Consider the following 23,664-nt stretch of genomic DNA (forward strand, 5'->3'; position numbering starts at 1 on the left):
TTGGAAATTAGATGGCCCCACCTTCCTTCTCCCTCTCTCCTCTCCTCTCTTCGGTGAACCTTCACCCATTTCACTCCCCTCACCCACTCACCTAAGGGATGGCGGCGGTGTTCCCCTTAGGTGAATGGGGTCACCGATTTCACTCCACTCTTACGCCCCGTTCACCCTTAACCTTAAATGGCTTTTACAAACATAGTACAATTAAATTAAATTTAATTCAATAGACAAAGTGGTACAAACAAAGTGCAACCTACAAAACACATTCCAGATCACTTACCTCTCTTTCACATCTCCACCTCACACTTCCTCACGCGCTTTTTTAGAAATCTCCGTCACTCGCCACCTATAAATACCCACCCCATAGCATCACCACCCCACCCCACCCCACCCCCTCCCCCATTACCTCCGGCAACTTTTCCGGCTACAAAATGACCGTCGAAAAACTCCACCACCGCACCGTACCACAAACAACAACCACCATCCTCCAACCCCCCAACAACATTTCCATCAATAAAATCAATCTCAAAAACACCCACAATCATGAAACGACAACGACGTTGAGTCACCGGTGGTCGTTCGATGCTTTTTGTTTACGGTGGACGGTGGCCGATGTGTTTGGGTTGTTGAAGTATCATCCGGTTCCCTGTTTTTTTGGTGTTTCGTTGTTGTTTTTTATGGGTGTGGAGTATACGCTTTGGATGGTTCCGTCGTCGTCTCCGCCCTTCGATATCGGGTTTGTGGCCACCGCGTGGTTACACCGGGTTCTTGCGGCGAGTCCGGTGCTTAACACCGTTCTCGCCGGGCTTAATACGGTAATGTTAAGTTTCTGAATCTCGTTCAAAAAGAGGCTGCGGCGCAACTTGATGTTTTTACGTTTTATAAAGTATTAATAAAAAAATGAGTTAATTGCTCGGATGGTCCCTGTGGTTTCAAGTTTTTTCACTTTTAGTCTCCACCTTTTGGAAATAGCAGGTATGCTCCCTATGGTTTGTCATTTTGTTACTCGGATAGTCCCCTGACATTTACTTAGGGGACTATCCGAGTAACAAAATGACAAACCATAGGGAGCATACCTGCTATTTTGAAACTAATTGACATCTACTCAGGGGACTATCCAAGTAACAAAATAACAAATCATAGAGAACATACCTGCTATTTTCAAAAGGTGGGGACTAATCGTGAAAAAACGTGAAACCACAGGGACCATCCAGGCAATTAACTCTAAAAAATATTGAGAGAGTGTGTGGCCTGAGATTTGGTTAATTAATTTACATGCAAAAGAATTTTAATTGATTTTTTTTTTTTTTACAAAAACGATTTTCTCACACACTCTTTAGTCGTTAAGTTCTTAAATTTACACTTTGTATCGCACCTTGATATTAAGTAGTTGAAAATTCTAGTCAATGTTTTCAGAAACGAATCATAACGTAAATTAGTCACCGTCATCTTACTGGTTCACTAGTCGAAACGGATTTAATAATAACAATATAAAGAGTAAGAGCATTCACATCCAAGGAATCATATTATGTGTGTGGTGTTTTTAAAATATGAAGAGTATAAAAACTGGTTGTGAGTGGATGAGAGAGAAAATGTTACTGTTCATCTGTATATTTGGGGGGACACTGTTCTCACCCTATAATTTTTTAATATATTTTGAAAATGGTTGTGAGTGGATGAGAGAGAAAAGGTAATGATAAATGTATAAGAAAATATTATTTAATTGAAAAGGAGAGAGAAAATGTATTATTTTTTAGTATAATTTAGGGTGAAAATATAGTGGGAATTCTCAAAATACCTACATTTTAGTGTGAATTTGCACTTTCAATATAATGAAAACACTTAAATAGATTTAGTATTGGGGTAATAACAAATGGATTAAAAAATGAGTTTATTTTTTTAATAAAAAAGTATTAAAAAATATAGAAATCTGGTCAGACCACCCGTCCAGTTTAAATAATGAATGGTTAAACAGGATTAGACGGGCAGTTTGACCAGTTGAGCTGACCTACTCCGGCTTTAAAAACATTGTTTTTATTTCTAAAATTGTGTAGAATGCAAAAGAATTTTAGTGTCATTGAATTATGGAATTTTTTAATTGAATATGTTAAGGTAATGAAATTTTAGGTGTTTGTTGGGATGCAAACGACTTATATACTATGGACGTGGGTGGTTGAAGGGCGGCCGAGAGCCACCGTGGCAACGCTGTTCATGTTCACCTGCAGAGGGATTTTGGGTTATTCTACGCAGCTTCCGTTGCCGGAGGTACGTACTTATTTTTCTTTCGTCAACCGGCCGGTTTAAACAGGTTTTTAAAACTTTGAAAATAATGCATTTAGTCTACACCCTCCATTCTTGATAAGAATTTGTTTTCTATTAATAGTAAACGATTCTCAATTTTTGTGTACTTTTCTAAAACTGAATTTTTTGTACTGACATAGTCAAGAATTTAAATATAAATATTTTAATTTAATTTAACTTATATAGAAAAGGTAAAAATGATACCCATGTGCCATGTGATCTGGAGAAAAAGTTGAATTTTAAAATGTGGTACAGGAGTTTTTTAATCCGGGTTCTCCGTTGTATATTTGTAAATAAGATGCCAAAAAAAGGTGTTATTTAATTTTTTTAACAACTTTAAATGTTAATATTCCCGAGTATTTACCCATGACTAGGTCTGTAAATGAACCGAATGTTTATGAAATGTTCGTAAACTTGTTCGACGAAAAGTTCGTTTATGTTCGTGAACGTTTGTTTATGTTTGTGAATGTTTGTTTATGTTCGTTTATTTACGTTCATTTATGTTTTAGTAAATACGTAAATAGTTTTATTTATATAAATATTAGGTTTTTTTAACAAATTATATAAATATAACTAATTAGTAATGGAGTTTTATAGTAATAAAAAATGAATTTTTTTTTCTTAGATCGTAACTGATCATTTACTTAATATTTATATTAAAAAAACTACTTAATTTTAGTATCTATGAACCCTAATTTAGATGATGAACTGTAATATATTAGCTTTGTTTGTGTTCAATAATATTAAATTGTGTTTGTTTATATTAGTTTAATTACGTTCATTTGTGTTCATTTATGTTTGTTCAATCGTGGTAATTTATGTCTATTTATGTTTATTCAAATATGCTCAGTTATTTTTTTTTGTTTATGTTCGTGAATTGTTCGTTTAGGCTTTAAACGAACGAACATAAACAAACACGAACATGCCCGATTTCTTAATAAACGAATGACCTCCTCCTATTTAAACACATAATAGGTTTTTCCTCTATCACTAGGCCAAAGCCTCAATCGCGTGTTAGTTTAATTGGTGTAAACTAGGGGGAAGCTTTGACTTTAAAAAAAATTAAAGACGCTAAAAGGTTTTCTTATTTTCTATTTAAAATAAAACTTAGTTGTTCTAAGAATAATATAACTTTTAAAATAAACCTAAATATACAGTGTTAATTTTTTTTTATATATTTCAGTATAAATTTTATCAAAAACTGGGGTTTATCCGCCCTAAAAATTTGTTTTGGAACTATGAGACAAAAAAATGTTTATGTTAAGATGCAACTCATTTTCGTATTTGGTTAATTTTAGAAAATAAATATATGTTATAAAAAAGATTTGAAAATGATTTGAAAATAAATATATTTTTTAAAAAATGATTTGAAAAGTTATCCCACATGAAAAGAAAAGTGACTTACCGACCATCTTTTGAAAAACGCACAGATTTGGCGTGACCAAAAGTACTTAAAGCATTAAAGCTAACATTTTTTAAAAAATACTATGCATCTCAACTCGGGTAAAAAATGACAAACTGGTAATAATAATAATCGGTTAAAAAAACTATATGTATGCGTTAATGACTAAACCTTTTTGTATTTCCTTAGGAATTTTTGGGCTCGGGTGCGGACTTTCCGGTAGGGAACGTGTCGTTCTTCTTGTTTTTTTCGGGTCATGTAGCCGGATCAGTGATTGCGTCACTTGATATGAGGAGAATGCGTAGGTGGGAGTTGGCATTTTTATTTGACACCCTAAACCTTTTACAAGTGGTACGCTTACTAAGTACAAGGGGACACTACACCATTGACCTAGCCATCGGTGTAGGTGCGGGCATGTTGTTTGATTCTCTTGCAGAGAAATACATGAACAACGCTGTGGTGGCTAAAGACGTCGATGGCCCATATACAAATCGGGCTCTTTCATCTTGAGCGCTATAAAGTCATTTCAAGTATTCAATTGTTGATACTTTTAGTTAACTGTTTTGAAGGAATATTTGTATAATTTGACATTAGGTTTTTGAAGTACAAGTTGTTTTGAAGGATTATTTGTATAATTTGACAATAGGTTTTTGAAGTACAACTTTTCAGTTATTTTGTTTCCTTGGGCTCTTTAAGGTTATCTTCTTGGGCTATTAGTTTAGGCTGTTAGGCCCATGGGGTGTCAAGTTCATCTGGCTCCTGTTACTCTGCTTTGCTTTGTTACTTGTTTAAGCTTGTCAAGCCCATGGGTCGAGTACAACTTTTTTACCAAACATCGCGTTAGGATAGATCGAAACCTAAAAACAGAACGTATTCTCGTTATTTCTACCAAGCCCATTCAAAACATTACAGATGACTCCTAAATCAACAAATCTCTCACATTTGTCGTTTGTTTCGTAAATTGAATGTTCCTTTCTCTTCGATTTCACCCTTGGGTTCCAAAATCTCACAACCATCACACCACCCTCACAAAACGCCATACAACTCCCACATATTGTAGAATATGGTCTTTAGCATTGGCTACACTGTCTCTATCGTTGCCTCGATCTAACCCTACTTATTTATCGTCGACTTGATTTGCTATTTGTTTCATATGTTTTATCGATTTATTCACATGTCAAGCTATTTTCTAGCCTATCTCGAGTAGCTTGGTTTGTTTAATCTCTATATGCAAGGCCGTAAGGGTCGTTATAAAATATGATTAAACATCAGTTACAAATTACAATATAGATAAGCAAACTATTATGGACGGGTCGTTATAAAGTATGAAATAGCCCCACGGTGAATCAACTTTACAAAAAAAAAAAAAAAAAAAAAAAAAAAGAACCGCCTAATTGCGTTATAAACTATTTTCAATCATTATTAATGCATTAAACAGTATTAACCCACGATATGTGAAATTCGAAAAATTACATCTATTTCCTTCTAATCAGGGTGACAAACAAATCCAAACATTATAGACAAACCTGAAACAATATGGACATATATTCGAGTAATATACTAATCAACTAACCTTTTAGTTTGTTATGCTTCTAATGTTCTTGGGTTATAACATTTATATTCAAGTTATACTTTAACATCCTAACGAACTAACAGCCATACCAAGTACCTAATGTAATCTAGTACCTGACGACATAAAACCAGTGGCGGAGCTTGACCAAAAGTTTCAAGGGGGCGGAAAGTCATGGGACCCAATTTATATATTGTATAAATATTTAGGCAAAATAATTTGGGGGGGGGGGGCAATCCTATATAATTTTAAAATTTTCGGACGAAAAATCAGAAATTTTACATTTCTAACCGAAATATTGGGTGTGGGGGGGAGGGGGGGGGGGGGGAAGGTTGCAACCCCCACCTTCCACTAAGCTACGCCCTTGCATAAAACACAATTTTAAAATAAAATTACCAATACCCATTCTACACCCATCTATCTAAAATTGCAGTAATTTTTAACAAACTAACGAGCGGAATCAGAATTTGAACTGGACAAAACCTGAAAATTAGGAGTGCAAACAAGCCAAGCGGCTCGCGAGTTGCTCGAGATTGGCTCGATAAAAAGCTCGATACGAGCTGAGCCTTATCGAGCCCAAGCTGAGCAAGAGCCTAAAATAAATCTTGTTTATTTATCGAGCCGAGCTCAAGCCTAGCATGTAAAGCTCGCCATGCTTGTCGTCAAGCCTTAGCGTAAGATTATTTTAAACGAGGCCCGAGCTTCACGTGTCTAATGTTTACAATGGCCCAATACACAGGCCCAGTAATCTTCTAGAATACGGAAAGATATTATGATAATCTTATTGACACGTATGCATCATTTCATTACCACCGAAAATATCAGTTACAAACGAATGGCACCGACTCTTCTATCTCCGGCCACCGTAAACCACCACCACCACCGACTGTCGATTCTCACCGCCATCACTCCTTTCGTTCCGTCGGTCCACTGCAGTTGTTCCACTAGTAGAATCACATCATCACACTGTTGGTCTCCACTTCCGCCACGTAATTTCAAACTACGCCGTCGCCGGTGCCGTGCTGCGAGTCCTCATCCGCCGTCTCCGCCGGAGTCTGAACCGCCGCCCGGTGATGATCAGAGTTCGAGTTCTGGTATAGCGGTTTTTTTTACTGTTTTGTTTGCGTACGTAATTTATTTACTTGTGTTCTTAGGGTTTGATATTAATTTGTGCAAATTTAGTTAAATTATTGTGTTACATGATGCCTTAAGTTGATTACGGTTGCCAATAGGATACGATATTTATGAATTTTGAACTGTTTAACAGGTCTAGGTTTGCTATTTAACTTCCATTTAATTAATTAGAGTTATTCTATAAATAATTAACTGATTAACAGTTAGATTAAGCTGCCAACGAGGTAGTGGTGGAGTGGTTGGAGAAAAACTTGGTGTACTTGTGACCCAGGTTCGACTCCCACACTCCCCATTATTTTCTGCGGCATCCAGGTGAAGGGCGAATACGAGTGGCGCTAGTTCGTCTTGGATGGGAGGCGAGGTTTTACCGATTATTCCACTGTCGTGCCTTCGGGCGGGTGGAGGTCGGGTTTCCGCGCATCTGGGAGAGCCAAGGGGCTGGCGGCGGTCGAGTAGTCGACCTTGGCCACAGTGCCCGGTGTCACGGTGGTTGGCACGTCGTTCAAGGAAAAAAAACAGTTAGATTAAGCTAATTTGAAAGAACTGTAAATTGAAGTTTAACATTAATGATAGTTGGTTTTAAAAAGCTAGAAGCGCACAAAAGCAACTAGGTTTAAAACCTAGGCACGAAGACACAAAAGCGCACCGTTTTTCGTACCCGAGGCGCAAATAATTGTGTAGTATTTTATATATTTCCTATAGGTTTCTAGCATCATTTATCCATTGTCTGGAGACAAGTAAGCTTTATATATGTTTTAGTATGGAAGTTACATACATGTACAACCTGAAAAACATGTTCTACAACAACCTACTGCACAAAAATATGGAAAACGCATGAGGCGCATGCCTCAGTGTCAATTTTTTTGCCAAGAAATTGCGCCTTATGCTACCAAAAGCGCAGGGGCTTGAGCCTTGTGGTGCCTTGCGCCTAGCCGCGCTTTTTTAAACCAAAAATGATACAGTAATTAGGTATTCAATCAATGGATTTTCAGATAGAAAAGCAGGCATTTGGGGCAAGCAATACAAAATTCTAATGAGAAAGAGACTAATGATCCGAGTTTGTGATTCGGATTACAGTCTGCTAGTGATCTAGGAAATGAATATAATATAATATAAAGGATGATATGACTTATGAGCACTTAATGTTTGGTAGTAACGATGGTATTGTGTGGATGAACAGGTTCAATTGCATCTTTGTCTAGATTTCAAGAAAGTGTCCAGATTTTCTGTGCTGTTTTTTTCTGGATGTCTCTTTTCTTCTGGTCATCTGTATGGGATGGAAAGAATAATGGAAGATCCAATAAGGGACCTAGATTCTGGAAATGAATCGGTAAACATGTTAGCTTGTGTGTATATATTATGGTAAAACTAGCTCGATTGACAGTTATATAGCTATGAAAATATCTTTTGTAATATGTGATTTAAGCCGATTTGTTTTGTTTTCTGATCATCTTGATCTTGTTGCATACAACTATATATAAACTTGATGGCTAGTATTCTTACGATTTGTTAACAGTTAACACAGCCTTCTAAAGAGGACACTATGACATTCACGCCTCTTAACCATATCAAACACTTGCTCTAAAATCACCGCTATTAAGCTGGTAATTAGGAAATAGGAACACAGTCACAGGACACCAATAGCCAAAATACACCGATTTGACATCCTCACTCGTTAAGTATTCTGGGAATATTGGCATCTTAAGTATTCTTTAAGATGTTGAGTGTTTTCGGTGATTTGGGGCCGGTTTTGAGTAAGCTATTGAGAAGGGTTGTGTAGCGCTATTGGTCCTGTAATGTCGAATGGCTGGTAATATGTTGTACATGAGGTTTCAACAGAGGATGCACGTGACTTGAGCTCGATGAGTGTGTTGGTAAAGAAGTAGATATGTGTATCGTGTGCTTGTACCAAGGTCAATATGAACGATGAGTGTGTTTAAGACACAACGTTGGAATGGTTAATATGAACGATATATCACTCATGTTAGCCTTTTTTTCAAGCCAATGTACTTATCGTTCATATCGACGATTCCAACGTTTTGTCTTAAACAAAAAGAATTGATGTCTTTCCATCAAAACCGTTAGATCTTAACTTTTGTACTTGTTGTCGAAATTGCATTTCAAGATGTCTTGTTTTTTTTCCCTTTTAAGAGTTTGTGAAAATGTATATTTCTAACCCCGAAATCTGCATCAATAATAATAAGTGTAAATAAAACACCTATGACTTGAAATTTACCTAAAGACAAAGTCCATTTGCTTGTTTGTGGCCATTATTATTGGCACATGCTTTTTCCAACATATTCAAACAATGGATGAAAATAAACCAACCAGACAGACATGTATTTTTTTTTGATAAGGACATCAACGTGTATGGCGAACCTACCCACAGTTGTGGGTGGGCGACCGAACCCCTTGAAAAAAAATTAGTTTATATTTTAGGCAAAATAACCTGACTGAACCCCTTGAAAATATAATTGAACGCCTCATCCGCACCCTTAACAAATAATTTCTGGGTCCGCCACTATCTCTAAGGTTGTAAGGGAATTTTTTTGATTTAAATCATTCCCGATGTCTGCTACCAAATGACCCATTGCTTCTTCCATATTCAGCTTTTGATTCTCTTGAATAATATAGTCACTTGCATGCAATATGCACAAGCACGTTCATGAATTACAACTTTAAAGCCAATAATAACAATACGGTACATAAAAATTCATATTTTGTTACCAATGAATTATATAATTTTGTATTTATTTCATATATGGGTTTCATGAATACAAATATCTCATAAAATTGCTTCGGGAAACAATATGAATATTTTATTGAATCATTTAACATTTCGTTTCTTATTAAATTACACAAATATTAGGGAGAACGATGAGCCAGGCATGAAAATCCCAGTCTCTTATCCGATTGTAAAATTGTGTCCATACTTGAACAAAAACTTGTCAAGTAATTACCCGTCACGTATCAAATATTCACTGATATCATGTATACCCTTTAATTTGTATCGAGAGAGATATTCATATACGTTTCTTACTATTTTATTTTTGTTATAAATTTATTATCCTGGAAATTCGAAATATAAAAACTAAAAGTTAGTGGATTGGTAAGTTATTTTATTACCAAGTAGGCAAATAACTAAGAAAAAAGAAAGAAAACGCTCAAATAACTAAGAAAAAAAGAAAGAAATTGTTTATAACCCAGTATGATTCAGGTATATTTGTTTTCGTTAATCAGGTCGGATATCACCTTATATACTATACCCATCCATCATACACTTAAAACCTTTACAACTAATCCCATACCTAAATACTGGTCATGAATAGAGGTGCACAAAAATAACCGGTTATTAACCGAAACTCGTTAATAACCTCTTGAGGAATAACCGGTTAGTGGTTATTTTTAACCGTATGTTAGCATCCGGTTATAAATATTTAGTATAGTAACCGGTTATTAACTAGTTTTTTTTAACCGGTAGACCGGTTAACCGGAAAGAAAAAAACGAAAAATTCGAAAAAGGCAAAAAGCAGTTATTAACAAAAAATAACCGGTTAATTAACCGAACCAGTTAAAGTTAGTGTTGTAAGAATCGCTAGGCGCTAGTCGGTCGTTGGAGTACTGACTAGCGATTAATTAGGATTAATAAGGATTAATCGAAATTAATCGGATCTGGATTTTTATATGTAGGTTTTTAAAGTAGACATGTTTTAACTCCTCATCAACACATTTTTTAAGTAATTGACGAGAATTTATAAGGTTTGATCGAAATTTGGTCAAGATCTGGCCAAAATTTGGTCAGAATAGAACCGTCATTAACCGCCTAGTGATTAATCAGCGAACCTTCGACTAGTGATTAATCCGCGACTAATCAGGATTTTTACAACCATGGTTAATGTAATTAACTGGACCAGTTAAAAAAATAATAACCGGTTAAAGTCAAAAAGTCAATATAAATCGGTTAATCAAACCGGTTATTGAAATTAACGTGTTTGTGCATCCTTAGTCACGAATGTTTCGAGTTTCAGGTTTACCCGAACTAATGATTGGGTTCGGGCCTAAAAAAATTATTGGGCTCGTGATATACCGATCTATCTTTCTTCATGAATCACCACCACAAGTGAAACCCCAATCAGGATCGATTCTCTTCTTACATACGAATTCTCCGCAGTGTTTGTGTCAAGATTTAGTGTAAATAAGGGATTTTTTTTTTTGTTTGAATTACAATGGCAATAATAAGAGCACCTGTTGCAGGGTTAAGTATGGCTTCAACAACATCATCTTCATTACAGAATTCCAATTCAAGAATTGGGTTTTGCAGGTTTCCAACCCACAGAACGTCGTCGTTTTTGGGTTCTGGAGGTAACTTACTAATTAATACGCACATACCCATTTCAATTTTATGAGTTTTTGATGTTAGATGAACCTTCTAGTGTGTTAATATAAACCCTAGTTTTTAATATCTGTGTTTTAGCTTAATTTTTGTTAGTATATATGATTAGGTAATATTGTTATCCTTAAATTATTTCAAAAATGGGGTGAAAGATGTCTGTGAAAGGATCGAGTTGCAAACGCACGCACACGCAAACAAACTACAGAAAAGTAAAGAACTCGGGTATTTACGTGGTTCGGTCTAAGCTGACGTCAGGCTGCAACCAGGATATAGTATAGAAATTACAAGTACAAGATCATCTATTTATAATTACAGATTAGGGCCTATAGGTTATTCCCCAAGAAAACAAGTAAATGGGCTATAATTAAATGAAACGGACGCACAAACAAACTACATAAAAGCTATGCAGTTAATGCGGTAAAATATCGGATATTGGTCAAGGACCGATATTTGAGATATACGTTATCTCGTCGAGATATCTGTGGGATATCGGTTATTTTTAATATAATGCGGAATTTATATATATAGCAATTTAACACTAATAATTCAGTGATATATCGGTTTTATCGGTCAAATATCGGTGATATATCGGTCAATATCGCCGATATTATCGGTACGGATATTTTACTAGGGGGCCGATATGACCGATATATCACCGATATTAACTGCATAGCATAAAAGGAAAGAAAACGAGGATTTATGTGGTTCGTTCAGCTGACCTACGTCCACGGGCTGCAACCAGGATATATATAGCATTACAGATCAGGGTTTATAACTTATTCCCCTAGAAAACAAGTAAATGAGATGTAATAAAATGAAACGGGCCAAGCCTGCCTTCAGTCTTTAATTTAACTAGCCTGCCCCTTTTATGTCTTCTAAACCGGGCCCAATTAACTAATTAAGCTTCCGTAAACCCAACAGTTTGGATTTGCGTTTTCAAAGTGATTATTGCAACTTGAAGAATCATATAATCAGTTGATTAAAAGTTAAAACTATTGATAGACATGTAGTTTTACACGTATCTCAATAATGTCATAAGCTCGAGCTCGGTTCTGGTTTGGCTCGTATTAATTAATATATTAAATAAAAATAATATAAATAATAGACTAGTTTAGGCTCGCGAGCTTGATAAGTGAAGCTCGGGCTCGTTTACTAAACAAGCTTATTTTTAGGTTCGGGCTCACTCAGCTCGTAAATAAGTTTAAATAAGCTCGGCTTGGCTCCTTTACTAGACAACTTTAAATAAGGGGCAAATGTTATTAAGTACTAATAAAAACTAGGCAAAAGGTCAAATACAAATAATCTTAACATACTAAACATACAAATTGAAGGAAAACTCAAAAAGACAAGGTGGCATTTTTGTAATTACCACCAACTATCAAAGTTACTATACAAATGTGAACTCAACCAAAAATACCTAAAAAACACAAAAAAAAATTTTAACATTTTTTTTTTTGCTGCTACTAAAAGTAGCGATTTTTTAATAAAAAATGTTAAAAAAAAATTAAAATAATTTGTGTGTTTTTTTTTTTAGGTTTTTTTGGGTTTTTTTGGGGGTTTAGTTTTTAGCTTGGGTTGGGGGGGGGGGGGGGGGGGTTAGGTTTTTTTGAGTTTTCCTTCAATTTGTATGTTTAGTATGTTAAGCTTATTTGTACAAGAACTTTACCATAAAAACTAATATTACAATAAGGCTAGATAAGGCTCGATGAGCCTGACGAGCTTTATTTTAGGCTCAAGCTCGGCTTGGGCTCGATGAGGCTCGGCTCGATTCGAGCTTTTCCTCGAGCCGATCGTGAGCCGCTCGGCTCATTTGCACCCCTACACGCATCTCTTATCTATTTGCTCCCTCCCTCATGTATATTTATATCTTACTCTTAGTATGAGCTATAATCCTTGCATTAATTATTTTTTATTTTATTATATGTATTTCAGTTGGAACTCTGAAGGTTAGAGGAATAAGGCTAGCTCGCCCGAGTACCACACGTTGTAACAGCATCCGGTCGAATCTTTTTGACCGTTTTGCACGAGTTGTCAAGGTTATTAGAACATTACGCCATATAACCTTTTTCTGTATGTTTTACCTTCATTTTCATCCATCATTTACTTCAAAATGTCAGTATATCTTTCTGTTTCGATCTCTTACAAGCGCAGTCATACGCAAATGCACTCATTAGCACCTTTGAAGACCCAGAAAAGATCTTAGAGCAAGCCGTTACTGAAATGAATGACGATTTAGTAAAAATGCGGCAAGCTACAGCCCAAGTATGCATTCTTGATTTTATCTTTACTTTTTTTTTCTTTACTTTTGAATGTTAAAACTTAAAAGTAAATCGTTTCACATGTTTGGTTTTGGTGCAACAACATTATGAAAGTAAATCGGTTATTGTGTCCCTCGTTTTCTACTTATAAAGGTTTTAGCGTCTCAAAAGCGGTTGGAGAACAAATATAAAACTGCTGAGCAAGCTTCTGAGGATTGGTGAGTGACTCAACACACACACACTTTTTTGTATTTGCAAATAATTGCTTTTGATATTATGTAGTTAATATCTATGATATATCGGTTATCGGTCCCCTAGTGAGATATCGGTGCAAAATATCGGTACCATAGTTGTTAATTGCGATCGTAGCGATCGCTATAGCGCGCTACGTAGCGTATAGGTCCAGTGTCGCTATTTGAGTTGTAGCGATGAATAGCGAGAATAGCGACGCTTTATTTGTTTATTTATTTTTTAAATATAAATAGCAATTAAATATAGCTATAAAATAGGTGGATTTTAGGTTTTTGTTAAATACACATGTAAAATAGCATATATACCAGGGTATTTTGATATAATATACATATAAAATTTTTGAAAATTCTTTTTCTAGTGTATCGCTATTTATCGCTATTCGCTATGTAGCATATAGGTATCTTATCGCTATTTGTCGCTATTCGCCATTAACAACTATGATCGGTACCGATAATATCGGCGAGATTGTTGAGCGATATATCACCGATTTTCCCGATATCAGTACCTTTCATCTTAGTTCTACCATTCGTCTTTCTTCTTATTGTTGCTATTAGTGTTTTAAGTCTTAATTGATAATGTTAAATGTTGGTGTTTTAAGTCTTAATAATGAGGTCCTACTTGCTACAATTGTTAGTATTTTGCAAGTTGCATAAGGTTAATTTGTTAATGGTAGGAGAGTATATTGAATTGTTTGTGTTAAATTGCTATTAATATAAATTCAGAATAATATTAAAATTACGATATCCCACCGCAATTACCAATATCTCAAATATCGGTCCTTGACCAATATCCAATTTTTTATCGCATTGTCTGCTTAGTTCATATATGCTTAAAAATGTTTTTAATTAATGAAATTTTATAGGTATAAAAGAGCACAACTTGCTTTAAGTAAGGGAGAAGAGGATCTTGCACGTGAAGCATTAAAGCGACGTAAATCTTATGCTGTAAGACTTCAATCTATTACTCGGAAGCAATTTTCAAAGCCATAACTCATAATGCTTTGGTATTTTCATGAAAATATACTTAGTATTATGGTTTTTTTTCCAAACGAGTTAAATGCCATTTTAGTCCCTGTGGTTTGTGCCATTTTGCCAGTTTAGTGCAAAGGTTTCATTTTTCACATGTGGGTCCAAAAAGGTTTCACCGTTGCCATTTTAGTCCACTGGGTTACCTTCATCCATTTTCTTCTGTTAACGAGAAGGCCAATTCGGTCATTTTATATGTAATTCTGTGAACTAGAAGGGCAATTCGGCCATCTAAAATGACTGAATTAGCCTTCTCGTAAACAGAAAAAATGGATGAAGTTAACCCAGTAGACTAAAATGGCAACGATGAACATTTTTGGACCCACATGTGAAAAATGAAACCTTTGCACTAAACTGGCAAAATGACCCAAACCACAACGACTAAAATGGCATTTAACTCTTTCCAAACATAAAAAAACTAACTATTGCAAGTTTCGAGTAATCGGTTCCTCACATAAATCCAAACACCTCTTTGATATGAGTTTAACAGTGTGATAGGAAGTATGAACCGTCACCAGTGGCGAAGCTTGAATTTTTCGGTCGGGGGGCGAAAACGTATATACCCAATAATTTCTATAGAACCGAGGGGGCGAAAACGTATATACCCACAAATTTCTATACGAAAACTACATATATAACACTACTGAGCGAAAAATTCGGGGGGGGGGGGGGGGGGGCGGCCGCCCCCTCCCCGCCCCTCTTATCCTTCGCCCCTGACCGTCACGAAGCCTTATGAGTTGTGTTTCATTGCATTCATATAACTTCAAATCTTAATTTCTCTATTATTTTATAGGACAATGCCGCTTCTTTGAAGACTCAGCTTGAACAACAGAAGAGTGTTGTGGATAATCTTGTTAGCAATACACGGGTGTGTATTTTTTTTTTTTCAATAAATCGTTTACTTTTCTCCGAAATCATCTTTCTTTTCGATATTTCTCACTACATTTGCGTTGTTGTTTGTATCTTAACAGCTTCTTGAAAGCAAGATACAAGAGGCTAAGTCAAAGAAAGATACTCTAAAAGCACGAGCACAATCTGCAAAGTTTGTCTCATTCCCTCTGTCATGATGTCATCAATAGGGGTGTAAACGAGCCGGGCCGAGCCCGAGCTCGACCATGCTCAAGCTCGGCTCGTTAGGTTTTTATGAAGCTCGAGCTCGGCTCGGTTCGAGCCTACTTCTTTGAGCTCGAGCTCGGCTCGCGAGTAAAACCCAAAGCTCGAGCTCGGCTCGACTCGGCTCCAACTATTTTGAGAACAACCTTCAACGAGCTAAAAGCTCGGCTCGAGCTCACTTCAACATCACTTAAATGAGCCAAAGCTCGGCTTGAGTTCGGCTCATCAATGTTATCATCATTATTAATATGTTATATATAAAAAAACTAAAATTTTGTATGGGCTCGTTTACGCTCGCGAGCCTAAACAAGCTTTGTATTTCAGGCTCGAGCTCGGGCTCGGTAACAAAACGAGCTCTATCTCAGGCTCGAGCTCGGGCTCAGGCTCGGGCTCAGGCTCGTTAAGGCTAGGCTCGTTAAGGCTCGGCTCGTTCGAGCTTTTAACCGAGCCGATCACGAGTAGCTCTCGAGCCTCAGGGCTTGTTTACACCCCTAGTCATCAACTTCTGATTTAATGTTATCTTGAATTAATGTTTGTGGGCCGTTTTTTATCTTCAGGACGGCAACAAAAGTAAGCGAAATGCTGGGTAATGTCAACACAAGCAGTGCGCTTTCAGCATTTGAGAAGATGGAGGAAAAAGGTTTTCTTCTTGTCTCATGGGTCATCACAACTATTGTCATTGTTAAAGGGTATTTGTGTCATTTTGCTAATAGGCAACATTATTTTATGACATACTCCCATCGTCATAAAGTTGACTGGGCGCATAGTTTATCACAAGTGTTTAACTATTAATCAACTCTCGAAGACCATGGGGTATGGAATGGATAGTCTCTTTGGAGACTACCCGCCACGTAGGCGCCACATCATCACGGGAGGAGGACCATCCTCTTGGGGACTACCCAAGGGTGTGGAGGACTACCCACTTTTAATAAAAAAATCAATATATTAAAGGAGAGAGAGAGAGAAGTCAGAGGGAAAGAGGAGAGGGGGCCCACCATTTGGTGTGTCTCCATCGTCTTGGAGAGGACGGAGGCGCCGGGGATGGAGGCGACGACCCGGGACGGAGGTGACCCCGGGGGGGGGGGGGGGGGGGGGACGAGGCCCATACCCCTCGGTCTAAAGTCTAAACTACCCTTAAATATTGAATCTTGTGAACCCGAACACGTTAAACAAGATGTGATTGTTAAATGTTTATGATATGGAGAGTATAACGTGTGCTGCTACTGACATGATGGTATGCACATGCATACGGTGAACAAAGATCTTTTATTATTCGAGTAAATTACGATTTTGACCCCTATGGTTATATCACTTTTACCCTTTTAGCCCAAAAAGGAATCTTTTTTAACATCTGAGCCCCCAACGTCTTTTTTTCTAACCCTTTTGGCCCCTAACACTAACCCCATCCATTTACTTTTAGGGGCCAAAAGGGTTAGAAAAAAAGACGTTGGGGGCTCAGATGTTAAAAGATTCCTTTTTGGGCTAAAAGGGTCATCATCATCATACTCAGTAAATCCCACCAATAGCAAAGCTAAGGTAGGGTCTGAGGAGGGTAAGATGTAGACAGCCTTACCTCTACCCGTTAGGAATAGAGAGGCTGCTTCCAGTGAGACCCCCGGCTCAATAGTAGTTTTGCATCAAGCCTTGGACATAAGGCACATAACACTCAGCAATTAAGACAAAGGCCGATTAGTGTATGTAATCCCTTGTCTTTCGGCTATCAACGCCACCATTGGGCTAAAAGGGTAAAAGTGATATAACCACAGGGGCCAAAATCGTAATTTAATCTTGTTATTTTATCTGGAAGTCAATTACCTATAACTTTGCATTAACAATTTTGATATACAAATTTCAATTTTGGCTAAGGTTTATGTTCATGTCTTGTTATGTTAGTTATGACGATGGAGTCCCAAGCGGAAGCACTTAATCAGCTAAGTACCGATGATCTTGACGGAAAGGTACATTCGTATCTTTTACGATTTTTTTCTTAGTAACTCATTGCAACATTCTAATTCTTCAAAAAATCACATTACTATTAATTATTTAATTTAATTGATTCAAATACTTTTTAGTTAGTGTTATTTGAAAGAAAAAAATCTGCTTCGTCGTGAACTTTTTTGCAGTTTGCAATGCTGGAGGGCTCATCCGTCGATGATGATCTCGCAAGCTTGAAGAGAGAACTATCTGGAACCACAAAGGTATGTTCTGTGTTGATCATTCAACCTTTAAAAAATTATGTAAGGGTTAATGGATTTAAACACCCCCAACTATGGCCATTTGGCCGCTGGCACTCTCAACTTTGACTTTGGCTCACACCACTCCCAACTTAACACTTGGGTTGCTGTGTCACCCCGTCGTTAAATAAACACTAACTGGGTTAGGAAAATTAGCCTACGTGTCATATTAATTTGACGTGGCATGTATGACGTGTAATGCAAACCTGATTCATCTTCTTTAAAACACCTAATACCCCAAACAAAAAACCATATGAAACCCTAGATGATTTAAGCAAAGAGAAATTATCGATGATTTAAGCAAAGAGAAGGTGGCTCAGATCTGTAACATGAAGATCAGACAAGCGGGACGATCACCGCCATGGCTGCAACAACGGTTGCACCGTAAGAGCAAACGAAAAACCCTTGTTGTTGCTCTCACATACCATCCGGGTTGCCCCGCCAAGATACGGGTCGATGTTGACCCCATGACTGATTACGATGCTCGGATATGAATCCGTACACAAATCATTATCATCATCGCCTTCTCATTTTCATCTTTCACCATCAAAATAGTTGTATACACACATATATGATATATCTATACTATATTGTATATCGAACGCTCTACAAACTTTGCTACACACCTTTATGGTTTGGATCCTGATTGAATCAACGACGATTTCACACTGCAAGTGGGGGATTGATTGAATCATGGGCTCAACATCATCAGATCAGCACATAACAACACGTCATCTTCAACAGCGATTTCACACTGCAAGTGCTCTGTTTCCTAACCGCAACCGATCGAGTGAGAAAATGCTTATCAACGGCGGATTTCACCGGCGATTTCAACGGCACCACTGTTCCCATCCTCAACATCACACCACCCCCTGCAACGGCACCACTGTTCCCCTCCTCAACATCACTTGATTATCATCATAACCCCGTTTTCCCCCAAAATCAAAACCCATCGTCGTTTGTTTTCAATATCATCTCGCACAGACAGGCTTCTAGATCCAGATTAAGCGGTGTTTGGTGGTGTGGGGTAGGTGGTCGCAGTGGGTTAATGGCTGCGTGGGGTAGGTGGTCGCAGTGGGTGAATGGCTGCGTAGGGTTACGGTGGTAGGGTGGATGGTGCTGGTGTTAAGTGAGAGAGAGGGGTGAATATATACTGATTAAAAACACCACATCATCACACCACATCCTCTAAAAAACGCCACATCATCTAAAATTAGCCACGTAGGACAACAAAACTAACCCAGTTAGTGTTTATTTAACGACGGGATGACACAGCAACCCAAGTGTTAAGTTGGGAGTGGTGTGAGCCAAAGTCAAAGTTGAGAGTGCCAGCGGCCAAATGGCCATAGTTGGGGGTGTTTAAATCCATTAACCCATTATGTAAATCCTGTGATGGCATCATAAATAGTAATACACTAGAATTTTTTTTTAAATTTTATATGCTATTTTACATGTATATTTAATAAAAACTTAAAGTCCAACTATTTAATTGCTATTTATATTAAAAGAAAACAAGGGTAAATTACTTTTTGAGTCCCTGTGTTTTAGTGGTTTTAACTAGTTGAGTCCAAAAGCAAAAAGTTTAACGACCTGAGTCCCTATAAGCATTTTCTTTAACCATTTGAGTCCAAATTTTAACCTTTTGAGTCCAATTTTTTGGACTCAAATCGTTATAAAATGAACAAAATTGGACTCAAAACGTTATAAAATAAATGGTTAGGGACTCAGGGCGTTAAACTTTTTAATTTTGGATTCAAGTGGTTAAAACCACTAAAACACAGGGACTCAAAAAGTAATTTACTCAAAAAACAAAATATAAAACAAAGTGTCGCTATTCTCGCTACCCATCGCTACAACCCTAATAGCGACACTAGACCTACACGTTACGTAGCGCACTATAACGATCACTATTGACAACTATGGCTGGCATCAGCTTGCGAAGCTTGAGATTTCCAACCGGAGGGTCGGAAGTCACCGGACCTAAAATTATACCTTAAAAATTATAAAACCGGGGGGTCGAAAACGTATATATCTAAAAAATTCTATACGAAACGTACATACATAACACTACTGAGCGAAAAGTTCGGGGGGTCGGGCGCCCCTCCCGGCCCCTTCAAAGCTACGCCCATGGCTGGCATCTTGTGATTATGGCGATTATTGATAGATTAATATCATGAACAGAAAGGAGATTTGCCGCCGGGGAGAACAAGCTCAAAAGCAGCGTATCCGTTTCCTGATGTGGACATTGAAAACGAGCTAAACGAGTTAAGGCAAAGAACCAGGGACCTATAGAGAAATTAATAATATAATCTTTGCACCAGATGTAAAGAATCAAAAATATTAGCTCATCATCAACTTATTAGAGGAAGTTGATATTTTTTGTTTCTGAAAAATGGTTATGGAGTGATTGTTTGTTTGTTTGTTTGTTCATACTGTATTATACTACCATCAAAGTTGCAATGAACATGCCTTTAGTTGTGCTTCATTTTTGTGAGTTTTCTCGTGATTAGATTGAGAGGTCAAAATGAAACAATAATGAAACAACTTAACTACTTTTTCTATTATTATATGTTTTTTCATGATTGATTAAAGTAGCTGATCTAAATAAAACAGTTATCAAACTTTTGCTAGAATAAAAAAACAAAAGTTGTTAATCTTATTCTTAAAGCTTGCAAGTCATTAACCCATTATAAATTAACAAACATTCTGCTGCATAGCATAGTTATAGTTAAGTTGTATTATATGTTTAGGTAGTTTAAAAAAAATTATATAATTACACTTTTAACCCAAAGTTACTTTAGTTTTTTTACTTTTAGCCCAAAAGCTTTCTATCTTTGCCATCACAACTTTTTACTTTCAACTTTGTTACTCTACATTTTTCATAATTTGCAAAATGTTTGTTTTACGTTTTGTTCTAAATTTTGCAAGTTAACACGGCGCAACGGTTGTGTGTGGTTCAACGCTTTGACGTTTTGTTTTACGCTTCATTCTAAATTTTGCGAGTTAATATTACGCAACGTGCGTGTGTGGTTCAACGTTTTTATGACCGTCTATTTCTTTCCCGTTTGATAGGTTTATCGCGAGGCGTGGGTCCTAATCGACTTAGTTATTATTTTCTATGTTTTATGTTTCGGTCTCATTTCTTCGCATTAACACGTCGTAACTTCAGTGTTGACGGTCGTTGGCGGTGTTGTGGCATTGGTGCTATTTGTCATGGTTTTACGTCCCCACCGCAACGCGGCGGGGCTCAATACTAGTTTAAAAAATGTAGTAAGCCCCCTGTAGTGGGGCGGTATGAGGGGCTATAGCGCCCAATGGCGCTGCCAAACACCGGGACGGAGGGCGCCATGAAGGAAAAAGAGGGGTGGGGCGCGAGCTCCATAGCGACGCTATGGGGTGTTTGAATTTTTATTTGTTTTTTTTATTTGCTGGTTTTCCCCTCACTTACAAACATATATACATACATATGTTTTGCTTTGTTTCTGTTTTGTTGCAGGTATAGAAGAAGGAAAAAGGGTTTATGTATAATTAGTCCCTGCATTTTCTCAAATATCTAAAATTTGTTTTTAAAACTTGGTTTTTAAAATTGATTTCTAACATATTTGATCCCTGCAATTATGAAAACTTATTTTATTTAATGTTTTTTATTTAATATTAAAGGGTTTTAATTTAAAAAAGTTAGAAATTAATTAAAAAAAGTTGAAAATTAATTAATTAAGTAATGATGAAAAAGGGGTTTTATGACTACGATCTCAGGTTGCATAACGCCTCATAAAGCCTCGTGATGACATGACCTACCACATATCGCATAACGCCCACAAAGGAGGCTTATCACTACGGATGGCCTAAAACTTGTTAAGTTATAAATCCATAAATTAGCGGGTAAACACGTGGATAAGGAGTTGAACCACGTGTAACATCCCCAGCTGTTTCATCAGTCACGTGTAATTGCTACTATCTACAAAATTAATTAACGTCTAAGGTTTCTTATTTTCTGTTTGTATTTTAAATCTTAAAAAAAAAACCATCACTGTTTTTTTTCTTCAAATTCTTGATAGAGATGGCGAGTTCTGATCATACTACAAATGTTGAAACAGCGAAGTCAAAGTCTCCAAGTCCATCCTCGGAGTCTCCTAACAACGTTAATACCAACGAAGAACCAAAAGCCGCCAAAGAAACAACCGTTGCCGACACAAAGCAACCAGAAATCAAAGACGTCGAGATGCAAGATGCTGAGGTGGCATGTAACAAACCGGATATAGTCGAGGAAAAGAGTACAAAAGACGGCGAAACCAACGAAACGGCGTCGGATTTGAAGGCAAGTGAAAGATCAGAAAGTAGTGAGAAACAAAGGGATGAATCTGGACAAGATCATGTGTTGGGTGAGGTGGCAACGTTGTTGAAACAAGTACAAGAAAGTGAGACAAAAGGTAAGATTGAGGTTGAGGCAGTGGCGGAACCAGAAATTTACAACCGGGGGGTCGTATGACTCATTAAATTCGTTAGCATATAACAGTTAATTTAACCAAATGTCGTACTACAAGTAGGAGAACTAACATATATTGGTGGCGATTGTAATCCTTTTTATCAATCATCAATGTGATATAAACCAAAACCCTTTTAGTAGTATTTTCTTAAGAATTTAAATTATTATTAACAAAGAGTCAATACTTTTTCCTCATATATTTACAAATACACAATTCTACATGATAAAAATGTTCTTTAATTACATATATTTAACAAAAAATCAAATCAAGTACTAAACTTTAGATAGAAAAATAACAATCAAATAAAATAATAAAAAAGCATGTTTTCAAATTGAATCAAACAAATTAATAAAAAGAAAGCCAAACAATAACTACTCATATATATTTACGTATAACCAAAAATCAAGTTAAATAATAAAACTTAAACAAAATGAAATGATAACAAATAATAAACACATAAAATGGTAAAAAAACAATAATAAGAGATCCAGATACTTTTACTTCAAAATGAATAAAATAAACTAATAAGTAGAATCTAAATGAAAACTCAAATCTTATATTATGTCTGGCATCTTGCACAGTGTTTAGGAATGAGTTGTCACACATTTAATCTCCGGTAAAAAGTAAAAACAAGTAATAAAATATAAAAGTAGAAGATATTACTTAAATCAATTACCTAATTACCTGGTGGGGCCAAACTTTTAAAATAGCCTAAAACAATTAAAAAAAATGCATTTTACTTCCGTACTTCTTCTTTCCTCTTCTAAAAAGCAACCATTTGTTACCTGCACTATAGCTCCTTGCATCTTCATCTCCGGCAGCCGGAAATATTATCTGAACATCCTGTCTTCACTTTTCTACTTCATTTAAATGACTTGGAAAGGGGCAAGCTCTAAAAAAACGACGACTTTGAGGGTTTAAGCTTTAAAAAAATCGACCACTTCATATACCCTATACACTAGAGATTTCGCCGGCCGGAGGGTCAATGGACCCCCCTGACCCTCCTATGGTTCCGCCACTGGGTTGAGGTGAAAGTGAAGAAAATGGATCATGGGGATGTTAAGGAAAATGGTGAAGTGGTTAGAGATGAAGACGGTCGATCCGCGGGTCGGGTTGGTTAGTTTGCCCGTGAATGTGGTTTGTATGTTGTGGGTATGATGTATTAGGGTCGGGTTGGTTACAAAATGGCTCGCTTTGTGTTTACTAGCTAGGTTTTTGTTAAGCGTTTGTCGAGTGAAATGTCTTGTGTTTGTGTTAAATGGGTCGGGTTTATAAGTCGTGTAAGATTAAATATATTACGTATTAATATTTAATCTATAGCCATCATAATCATTTACATTATAAAGATCAAAATATATTAGAACCTATTATTTAATTAGTTGGTAATTGTTGATGGACCATATTACCCTTAGTAACTAATTAGGTTTCCTCCTGGGTGCTTATATAAGGAGAGTTATGTGGAGGTTTAGGGGTTACTCAGTTACACAATTCACACACC

The 23,664-nt window shown here is 36.7% G+C and overlaps 3 protein-coding genes across 4 annotated transcripts; all 3 read left to right on the forward strand.

Annotated features, from left to right (window-relative positions):
- Positions 1-358: 358 nt before the first annotated feature.
- LOC110915673 (phosphatidylcholine:diacylglycerol cholinephosphotransferase 1) lies at positions 359-4,372 on the forward strand. The gene is made up of 3 exons (XM_022160404.2): positions 359-812; positions 2,125-2,262; positions 3,890-4,372. Exons 1-3 carry the CDS (start codon positions 429-431, stop codon positions 4,208-4,210), a joined length of 843 nt encoding a protein of 280 aa, XP_022016096.1. The 5' UTR covers positions 359-428; the 3' UTR covers positions 4,211-4,372.
- Positions 4,373-6,029: 1,657 nt separating this feature from the next.
- LOC110916895 lies at positions 6,030-7,897 on the forward strand. The gene is made up of 2 exons (XM_022161545.2): positions 6,030-6,364; positions 7,585-7,897. The coding sequence occupies exons 1-2, from the start codon at positions 6,043-6,045 to the stop codon at positions 7,728-7,730; spliced, it is 468 nt and encodes a 155-aa protein (XP_022017237.1). The 5' UTR covers positions 6,030-6,042; the 3' UTR covers positions 7,731-7,897.
- Positions 7,898-10,423: 2,526 nt separating this feature from the next.
- LOC110915607 (membrane-associated 30 kDa protein, chloroplastic) lies at positions 10,424-20,164 on the forward strand. Of its 2 annotated transcripts, none has more exons than XM_022160332.2 (12): positions 10,424-10,576; positions 10,659-10,766; positions 12,730-12,833; positions 12,949-13,059; positions 13,209-13,273; positions 14,170-14,251; positions 15,126-15,200; positions 15,304-15,374; positions 16,003-16,085; positions 17,339-17,403; positions 17,569-17,643; positions 19,861-20,164. In XM_022160332.2, the coding sequence occupies exons 1-12, from the start codon at positions 10,447-10,449 to the stop codon at positions 19,969-19,971; spliced, it is 1,080 nt and encodes a 359-aa protein (XP_022016024.1). In that variant the 5' UTR covers positions 10,424-10,446; the 3' UTR covers positions 19,972-20,164. The 2 variants fall into 2 exon arrangements, with proteins under 2 accessions (XP_022016024.1, XP_022016025.1); XM_022160333.2 differs by having other exon boundaries at positions 10,485-10,595.
- The last annotated feature ends 3,500 nt before the right edge of the window (positions 20,165-23,664 follow it).

Source organism: Helianthus annuus, chromosome 16, assembly GCF_002127325.2.
Source record: "Helianthus annuus cultivar XRQ/B chromosome 16, HanXRQr2.0-SUNRISE, whole genome shotgun sequence".
Taxonomy (NCBI): Eukaryota; Viridiplantae; Streptophyta; class Magnoliopsida; order Asterales; family Asteraceae; genus Helianthus; species Helianthus annuus.

What these genes read in the sequence shown, in the direction of transcription:
- LOC110915607 (XM_022160332.2), top strand. Translation starts at nt 10,447, where the DNA reads ATGATTGGGTTCGGGCCTAAAAAAATTATTGGGCTCGTGATATACCGA. An exon ending in GAGCAAGCTTCTGAGGATTG is followed by an intron (nt 13,274 to 14,169) that starts GTGAGTGACTCA and finishes GAAATTTTATAG; the next exon opens with GTATAAAAGAGCACAACTTG. An exon ending in TGAGAAGATGGAGGAAAAAG is followed by an intron (nt 16,086 to 17,338) that starts GTTTTCTTCTTG and finishes TTGTTATGTTAG; the next exon opens with TTATGACGATGGAGTCCCAA.
- LOC110916895 (XM_022161545.2), top strand. Translation starts at nt 6,043, where the DNA reads ATGATAATCTTATTGACACGTATGCATCATTTCATTACCACCGAAAAT. An exon ending in TGATCAGAGTTCGAGTTCTG is followed by an intron (nt 6,365 to 7,584) that starts GTATAGCGGTTT and finishes GTGGATGAACAG; the next exon opens with GTTCAATTGCATCTTTGTCT.
- LOC110915673 (XM_022160404.2), top strand. Translation starts at nt 429, where the DNA reads ATGACCGTCGAAAAACTCCACCACCGCACCGTACCACAAACAACAACC. An exon ending in TTCTCGCCGGGCTTAATACG is followed by an intron (nt 813 to 2,124) that starts GTAATGTTAAGT and finishes ATGAAATTTTAG; the next exon opens with GTGTTTGTTGGGATGCAAAC. An exon ending in CGCAGCTTCCGTTGCCGGAG is followed by an intron (nt 2,263 to 3,889) that starts GTACGTACTTAT and finishes GTATTTCCTTAG; the next exon opens with GAATTTTTGGGCTCGGGTGC.